The sequence below is a fragment of the Mastomys coucha genome, unplaced genomic scaffold, assembly GCF_008632895.1.
Source record: "Mastomys coucha isolate ucsf_1 unplaced genomic scaffold, UCSF_Mcou_1 pScaffold24, whole genome shotgun sequence".
Taxonomy (NCBI): domain Eukaryota; kingdom Metazoa; phylum Chordata; class Mammalia; order Rodentia; family Muridae; genus Mastomys; species Mastomys coucha.
The window spans coordinates 124,566-134,032 of record NW_022196907.1 but is presented as its reverse complement, the minus strand read 5'-3'; the positions used below and the strand labels follow the sequence as shown (position 1 = coordinate 134,032).

The 9,467-nt window shown below is 37.8% G+C and overlaps 1 protein-coding gene across 1 annotated transcript in view; it reads right to left on the bottom strand.

The window, feature by feature from the left end:
• Cwf19l2 (CWF19 like cell cycle control factor 2) overlaps positions 1–9,467 on the bottom strand; it is a 64,375-nt gene that overhangs the window by 6,558 nt on the left and 48,350 nt on the right. Inside the window, exons 16-18 of the mRNA XM_031346424.1 lie at positions 8,919–8,999; positions 2,354–2,455; positions 4–64 (exon numbers count right to left, since the gene is read on the bottom strand). Coding sequence (XP_031202284.1) covers positions 4–64; positions 2,354–2,455; positions 8,919–8,999 — 244 coding nt within the window. The remainder of the gene's footprint in view (positions 1–3; positions 65–2,353; positions 2,456–8,918; positions 9,000–9,467) is intronic.

Below are 9,467 nucleotides of genomic sequence, written 5' to 3'. Positions count from 1 at the left end.
AGCTTTCTCGGATCCCCTTCCTCCACAGCCTGGGTTCTAGATCCAGCATACCACCAATGATTTCCTTTTAAAGAATAAGAAAGATATGAATATATACATATATACAAACAATGCAATAAAAGTGGACCTATTCATTTGTCTGTTAAATAACAATATTAAGTAGTTCTTTGTGACAATGTACAGATATTACATATTAGTTTCAAACAAATAAACCTTATTTTCAAGCTTAGCTGCAAACTGTGAGTCTTTATGGTGTCTCCTGGGAAGCAACTTGTCAACTTGGTTATTTATTAGTATATCTATAAAATTAGTAGCAAAGGGAGGAAGAAAGTGAAATTTAAATTTTGTAGCCATAAAGACAACTAATATGTCAATGGCTAACTCATAAGAGAATGTGCTGAGAACCAGAGTAATAAAGTGCCATCTGTACACTGGGAAAGAGAAACTAGCAAAGCAGATCTTTAAGACATTTAAAACCAACCAACCAACCAACCAATAAACAATAAATTGGATAAACCAGAAAAGGGCACCACCTGTCATTAAGAATGTGCTCTGTGAATGTCCTCAGGAGAAACTGGACAAATTTAGATTTAGTGGTTCCTGGCATCAATCCATCTAAACAATAGAGTCTAATAAAGGATAGTTTATGAGCCTGTGTGAAACCATCTCTATACCACTGACCACATGTGCAAGAGGGGTTTTCATTCCCTTATTTTGAAAGAGTCCATTTCTTAAATCTCCCCTTGTTGCCTGAGCCACAGATTAGGCGGCAGGTCAAAGGATCCAAGTATTTCCTAAAAAGTATGCTTTGAGACATAGGAAAACCAACCATTCAATCTTTAAAATGTATCATATAAACCAAAATACATGAGTAATATTTGAAGAGGAGGCAATTCTCCCAATGAAAATTTAAAAACAAAACAGTGGGTTAGTGATATCCTTTTCTCTGAAGCAAAAATTTAAAACTATGAATCCTGAGCTAAAGAACAGTTAGAAATCTCTAGGAATAACAAGATTTTTCATAGAAGTGAAAAAAAAAAAAGTTTTTTGATTTGTTTTGTATGCTTGTTTGATTACCTCTGCAGAAAAAAACAAAAACAAAAAGCAAAAAAGCATTCTGCAAACCTCTTAAACAAAGGGCTGGAGATGCAACTTCATAGAGTGGTAAGAGTGTGTGCCTGACATGCAGGAAGCTGTTGGTGTGATCTGCAAGATTACATAAGAATAGGCCTGGTGCTACTCGGGACTCAGGATGTGAAGGCAGGATGATCAAGAGCTCAAAAACATCTTCAGTTGTGTGGTAAGTTCAAGACAAGGATGGGCTATGTTAGAATTTATAAGCAATAATTGAAAGATGCATATGACTTTGAAATCTGGTTACTCATTAAAGATGTCAGCACAGTAAGTACTGGATCCAAACCCTTGGAGCTGTGCTTCCTCCCAGCACATTCTATTCATTGTAGAAGATTATCTCATGAAGATGACAGTGGAGTAGAAGAGAAAGCAGGGTGGGCAATTGTGAACTCTCAGCAAAGTTTATTGAGGCTCCTCTCTCTAGAGGCACAGGCACAAAAAGGTAGTATAAGAGAAGGCCTGAACTAGGCCCAGATTCATTTTGCCAATTTCAAATGGTAAATTAATTTCATTCTAGTACCTGACATGAATTTACAGATACTTAGAAGTCCTCTAATTTAAGGGATATACTCCTAGGAAGGCATTTTCTTTTTTGTTTTTCCTCCCTGAAAGAAACTAATGGCAACCAAATGACTGGGACTTCCATATATATCCACAACCTAACTGTGTGAAATTAGTCATTTTTTCCTATATTTTATATAGAAAAATTTTTATATTTTTCTATATTTTAACTATGAACGAAGAGCTGAAACTATTTCTGCATAACTTGTGGTATTTGGTTCTCTCACTCAGCACATAACTCTAGGCAAGTTACACAACATTTCTGTAATTTAGATTTTTCCTATCTGTACAACAAATATTTATGACAAAATCTAGAGTTATTGTGGGTACTAGATGACTGCTTAGGACAGTAGACAGGCATATTGTAAGCCCTTAGTAAATGTTAACAATTGTCATCATATTTTCAGGACAAAGGTGCCTGACTCCAAAGGAAAATATTACAGTTACTGAGCACACTGCCAAAAATGTTTGGTTATACAATGATGTCTCTATTATAAATATTCTGTATTCTGGTATATTTTTATTGTACTTCCTAACTCACCCCTACCCAACTTATATAGGAAAGACCTTATCAAATTCCGTGTCAAACTTTTAATTTTCTTTCACAAGGGAAGTATCAATGCTAAACTACAAAGTTTTATCAAATCTGTGAGTATACCTTTCCAAAGTAATGAGGAAATTTGTACTGATCTTCAATGATGTGGGCAAATCCTCCCTGAAGGCCAAAGTTGACAGCGAAGTAAGGCAAGCCTCTGGGTACCTAAGGAAACAGACAGATCACCATGAAATGGGAGATCTCTGCTTAACTTCTTGCTGATTCTCTGACATGAGAGAAATAACCATCTGTCAAAATAATGTACATGACAAAATTGCAGTGACCTAACCTTCCAAGGAAAAGAATTCATTCTGATAGCCTTTCACCTAGTCAGACCTTCATCAAGTCTATTACTTTACAATCAAAGCAAATACCTTCCTGTTCTTGGAGATAACAGGAAAAACGTATTCAAAAATTTGATACAGCTAAGGGATAAGTTTTCTATGATTACAGAAATAAATATATGTTTTTCCATATTTTACTTAGGAAGAGGAAGCTTGATTATATATTTGTGGCTGTGTTTACAGATACATAAAATCTTCACTATTATAAAACTTATCAAGTATAAATAATTTTATCTAACTAGTAAAATAACAATATTTAGCTTACCAAGCTAATTTTACAATCTAGTATCCTTTTCTCCCTCCCTTTCTACACACACACACACACACACACACACAAAAGCCCACACATTTTGACATACCCATGCCCAGACACAAAGACACACACAGAGAGACATGGGGAGGGGAAGGGAGTTTTAACCTCCATACTGATTGAAATTTTTTACTTTATTATTATTAAACAGATTTTGTATCTTTGTAAGTTTTTCTTCTAAGTTCGCAGTTTTATCATTAGAAATTATTCAGGTTAGTCAATATACAGTAACTTTCCCCTCTAATACCACCACATGATCAGCATTGACTCTGGACACTGACCCACATATTCCTAACTACACATATTTGGTTTTAAGTTCTTAGGAAGGTACAACTTGGAGAGTGCAGTACTGTATGGGAAGAACAGAGAAGTCATCTTGAATCATTATAAATCAAATAAAATTAGAGTCAATACAAAGCATGAACTAAAAAATTAGTCTACAAGATAGTATAAACATAAAAATGTTGCTTTATACATTTATGTTTTCTATGTTCTATATTTTAAAGAGAATAGTTATATATGACCATAACAATCAAGAAAAAAAATGAAGTAAAACCACAGAACAGCCAGACAACATTCTAAATTTCAGATTTTCATGAGTATGAAAAGCCAGACAGTTTGTAACATTTGAGTCTCAGGAGAAACACAAAGCATTCTGAGGTTTGCTAGAAACATCCAAGAGAATGACATATATACAAGTCCTCAGCTTAAATTTTACCTTATAGGAGACTGTCCTTTTCATGTCTAATCTCCTGTACAAAAATGCTCTGTGCAAAGCAGTCCAGTGACAAAAGGAAAGAAGGTTCCATTGGATGCCACTACCGAATTAGGTAACCAGGCATGCAGCATGCAATACTTTTAGAAAAAACTCGAAGAAATGCAGACAACATTATTTCTTTTTCTTTCTAGTACGCCCTGAATATGCCAAAGTCCAGAATATGCTATCTTCCATGGCAAAAGGGACATTAAAGGTATGAACAAGCTAAGATTCTTGAAATGAAATTGTGATGCTGTGTTATTCACATGAGATAAATATAATCTGAGTTGCGAGGAAGATTAAAAAAGAGCCCAGGAGCTGGTAGTTCCCTCTCTGCCATAAACCCCTGTAATAGTTGGCGGTCCCACATTCCAGTAACCAAGTAAATCAAAACTCTTGAAGCTTATAATTAACCAATCAGATTTATGTAGCTATAAATTCTCAATTTCCAAGATGTCAATACTACAATTTCAGAACCAACTGATAATGATAAAAGCTTTATCCCAATTATTCTAACCTTATGATATCATAACTACCTGTGGCTGGTTAAAGCCATGTTGTTTCATGTCCACCTCCATCTTGGCCTTCTCCTTCTCTCCTCAGACACTCTCTGTCTCAGTAACTCTACCTCCTTTTCCCTGTCCAATCACAGGCCTCCTGCTGCCCTAATATTTTAGTGATTGGACAGGGAAAATCATGTCACAATCATGAGGACACTTATGAGAACTTAGGAGGCCTGAGTTATAAGCACTGACATGTTGAAGGCAGAGGAAGGTCACAAGTCATAGATGCAGATAACTTCTATCAATTAAGAAGATAAAGGCATCCACTCATCTCTAGAGTTGATGGCAGGGGCCTATAATCACAGTCACTCTGGAGGCTGAAGTAGGAAAGCTGCAAGTTCAAGGACTTGGCTTTAGACAGCTCAAATCTGGTTTGGAAGAACAGTGAACACATACTTAGAAAAAAAACCTAAGGCTGGGGAGATGCAGTCCATATTCATTAAAAAGATAAAAAAATAAAACAAAAAACCCTCCTCTCTACAGTCTGATGTGAGATTACTGTGCAGCATTTTAAGCCTGTCACTGCAGTACAGAAAACTAGTACATATACCAACACTCAATACCACTGGGGTGTTGCAGCATTTTCTCTGTCCAATAACATTAGGGCAGTGACAGGCCTGTGATTGGACAGGAATAGAGAGGTAGAGGAGGAAAAAGGGAGAAGCAGGAAGGTAGCAGAGGTGGAGGATGATCATAATGGAGGCCAGAGAAGACGACGATTCAAACCCCGCATGGTATAACAACCAGGCAAAAGTTTTTACAAGGTTAGGTTAATTGGGTCAAAACATCGTCTTTATTATTTGGCACTGAAATTATTGTATTGGCATCTTGTAACTGTGATCCTATTATTACATAAACCTGATTAGATAATTAAGGCTTAAGAGTCATGCTTTACCGGGTATTAGGCGCTAGATGAATGATTGTGGGGATGTGTAAAGCATTGCATGTGAGCGAGATGTTGCTGCTAGCTGGGAGAAAATAACAAGAGCCCTTCAGGACATAGTGTAGTGGCCGGACGGTACCAGCACTAGAATATGCTCCAGCGGGAAAGAGAGTTTGCAGGGTGGATTCATTTTTTATTTCCTGCAACAGATCTAACAACCAGTCTAACATTTTTGTCAATAAAATTGAACACTATCTTTTATCCTAACTTGAAAGACAAAAACTTTACACTTAGCTATGTTTTGGCTTAGATTGGATGCCACCTGAAAACCATCATCTCAAAAGTAAAAAGCCTGGGCTGGCTAGGGGGACTAGGTAGGTTTTCAACTCCATCAGAAATCCAAGAATGGTTGAATAGTTGAGAATATATATGAAGCCTAACGCAGCTTCCAAAAACATAGCCAACTGATAGAGACTGCTGAACACCTGGACAGTCCTTACTTTAAAATGTTGGAGCATCAGTCTTCAGCCTTCTGGCCCGTGAATGTCTGACAGACAAGAGAAACAGAAATATTAAGGACTCACTTACTCTGTCTCGACAGATTTAAGCTGTCCTAGGCCTGTATGTGTGTCTTAGAATCTAAGACGGGGAAAGCTGGCAGGCACAGACTCGTCTCAGCAAGTGAATAAATAGCAATAAACATCACATTCTGTGGATTTCTGATGTTTTTGAAAACCAACTATCTATGTAAAGTAATCTGGACTTTTGTCTGTTAACTACCCTCACCTGGTTTTAGTTAAAATCTTGAAATCACCCTAACAGTAAACTCAGAGCCATGAATTTGTTATTTGACCCTAAACTCACAGGCCTAAACATTTCAGATCTGTTTATAATAACAGCAAAAGGAGGACTAGGTACTTGCCAAGATGGTAAATGAAGTTACAACATTCATATAAATAACAGCTTCTGGCATGGCTTCTCCTTTATACTGTCTTTCATGATCCGCAAGGGGGGCCTGCAGTCCTGCTGTAAGAGGTGTGGTTTGATAGATATGGCAAAGGCACACACATCAGAGTGTGCATGTTTGTAATTGTTAGCACTTCTTCTTTTCCCACCTTGTCCATCATGAGGAAAACTGCTGGAGCTCTAGTATCATGCTTTAACAGTATGCACAGAAATAGGGTCTGACTTTCAAGTTCCAGAAGGTAAGCAAGGGCAAATGACAAAACCCTATATATATTCCAGTGACATCTACTGGAACAGCAGTGGCCAAATACTTTATTTAAATAGGCCTCATGCTGAAATGCTTTAGAGTTTACAGGTCATCTGGTTTCTATTAGACTACTGAATCCTTGGCAGCATGAAAACCCTTCAGAGGCAATACATGAGCAGTGTCTTAGTGGGGGTTTCTATTCCTGCACAAACATCATGACCAAGAAGCAAGTTGGGGAGGGAAAGGGTTTATTTGGCTTACTTCCACATTGCTGTTGATCACCAGAGGAAGTCAGGACTGGAACTGAAGCATGTCAGGAAGCAGGAGCTGATGCAGAGGCCATGGAGAGATGTTTCTTACTGGCTTGCTTCTCCTGGCTTGCTCTGCCTGCTCTCTTATAGAACCCAAGACTTCCAGCCCAGGGATGGCACCACCCACAAGGGGCCCTACCCCCTTGATCACTAATTGAGAAAATGCCCCACAGCTGGACCTCATGGAGGCACTTCCCCAACTGAAGATCCCTTCTCTGTGATAACTCCAGCCTGTGTCAAGTTGACACACAAAACCAGCCAGTACAGGCAGGAAGTTTATATTTAAAACAAACAAACAAACAAAAAAACTCCTCCATTTGGAAGACCAGATCTAGCATGCTGGCTGAATTGAGAGCCTGTGTTATAGTAAGTTCCACGAAGACAAGTTCCACAAAATCTTCTCTATTCTGATCTACTCTGTAGTGGATAGCCCTGGTGCTATTTGTATTTTGATGCTAATTCAGCTTCCCTAAGAGGGGGGCCTGGGACAAGGAGTAAATCAAGCACTCAGGACTTCAGGTGACCCTTCTAATGAATGAAGAAACCAATCACTGGGCGAGTAGGTGGGACTTCCAGGTCAGACACAGGGCCAGCAGAAGAGGAAAAGATAGCGGGCTGGAGGAAGAGAGCATGGAGGCAGAGACCCCATTTCAGGTGGCAGATCTGTTTGGATCTGCTACTGGAGAATTTAACTTAGAATGGCTTATAATTAGATGTTAGTTGTTGTGCCCAGTGATTGAGTTACCATTGATTCTGAACTAAGTTTATGTGGTGTTTTCCTTCACGTGGCAGCTCAACTGGGTTCCAGAGAGAAAGGTATAGTGGAAAAGCATGGGTTTGGAAGAAGTGCACCCTAAAAGGCCGTGGGAATGTGAAGATGGCATGGTAGTGACCCAACAGTGGGAAATTAGCACATCAGGTGGTGAGATTTCAGAGCTCCTGGTCAAAGAGTTCGCCAACGATGAGAACAAGTCCAGATGGTGCCTTGCCAGCAACAGTATAGATTCCATTTTTTCATATTTCATGCTGTACTACTCCACACAGAGTATGCCTAAAGAGAGCTGGTAAACATTAGGCATGCAATGAAGACTTATAGAATGTGTTAATTTTAAAAGAAAATTCAAAAGCAATTTATATGCCTGTTAATTTTCTATTCAATTAAAATTACATTTCTTGGTTTTTGTTTTTGTTTTTGTTTTTTCAAGACAGGGTTTCTCTGTGTAGCCTTGGCTATCCTGGAACTCACTCTGTAGAACAGGCTGACCTCGAACTCAGAAATCTGCCTGCCTCTGCCTCCCAAGTGCTGGGATTAGAGGCGTGTGCCACCAACGCCTGGCACTAAAATTACATTTCTATAAAAGAATAGTCAGTATATAAATATTTACTATATTGCATCAAAAAGTGAACCTGCAGCTCAACACTTAACTATATATACATCATTGAGCAAATCTCCAAAGTAGTAGTAAATACATTATCTAACCCAACTACTATGTTCTAAGAATATAGCAGGGAACTTCTATATAGAAAAATAAATTTAGGGCCATGGAAATAGCTCTTTGGGTCCTTGCCACAGAAGTAGAAAGAGCTGAATTAGGATCCCCAGAACCCAATACAACTTGATGTAACCGTACAAGCCCATAATCTCAGAATTCCTGTGGCAAGATTGAGTGCAGAGACAAGAAAATCCCTTGAGGCTGTGTTACCTAGCCTAGTATATACAGTACCATATAAGATACCCTGTCACAAACACAGTAGAAAGTAAGGACATGGACATGTATATACATATACACACACACACACACACACACACACACACACTCTCTTTTCTTCTTAAATGAAGGGGGAAGAAAGGGAGGGGAGGGACAGAAAAATGGGGAGGTGTCCCAAACTTGAAATAAAGCCCACATAAAAATTGTTTCTTTCATTGTAATACCAATGACAAAAATGTGCTTCTCCTGAGATGCTCTCAAGGCAGAAAATAGGGGCCACCACATCTGATTTAGGGATTAATAGGGCAAGGTGTGAGGACCAAAAGAAAGATTTATTCATACAAATAAACTGCCCCTACAAATAAATAAGCATTTTATAAACCAGAGAGAATAAAAATACTTTCTTCTCAATGTGTACCTTAGTCATTTTACCTTTATTTACTCAGTCAAAAAGCCTAATTCTAAACCAAGAGGTGGGCATTCACAAAAATTTTCAACACTATAGTAATTTCTTATATTAGCAAAACTTAATACTCACAGACTTTCTAATATCTTTTGAAGACAAATCTATCAACTTCTTATTCATGGACCATTCTTCATCAGATTCCATTATGGCTTTCTAAGAAACAATCATTTGAGAAATGAAAAAAAATCAATAGAGCAGCAAATACAAAGAAACTGGTTTTTCTTTTGTTTCTTTGGTGAACGCTGGGTACACTGCATAGGATAAGACTGTTGTTATGAATGGGTGAAAGCCTTAATTAAAAGGCCTAAAACTAGAACTATTTAACTTGTAAAAGTCTGACTTTTAATCAGAGGAAATATTCTTTTACTCATTATTAACTCTATAGCAACCAGCTCAACTTCATGTGACAAAATGTGGCCCTTGAGAAGATTAAGCAATTTAAGATAGAGCATGCATTATGAACACAACATTTCAATTTTTTTGAAATCACAGAAATCTACTCAAATAAATTCATTTAATGTTACTATTCTTCTTCCATACATCAAAAGACTGTATGACTTGTGGCTACCAAAAACTATTTCAGACCCTACAACAAGGGAGTAAACATGTAAAGAAAAATTA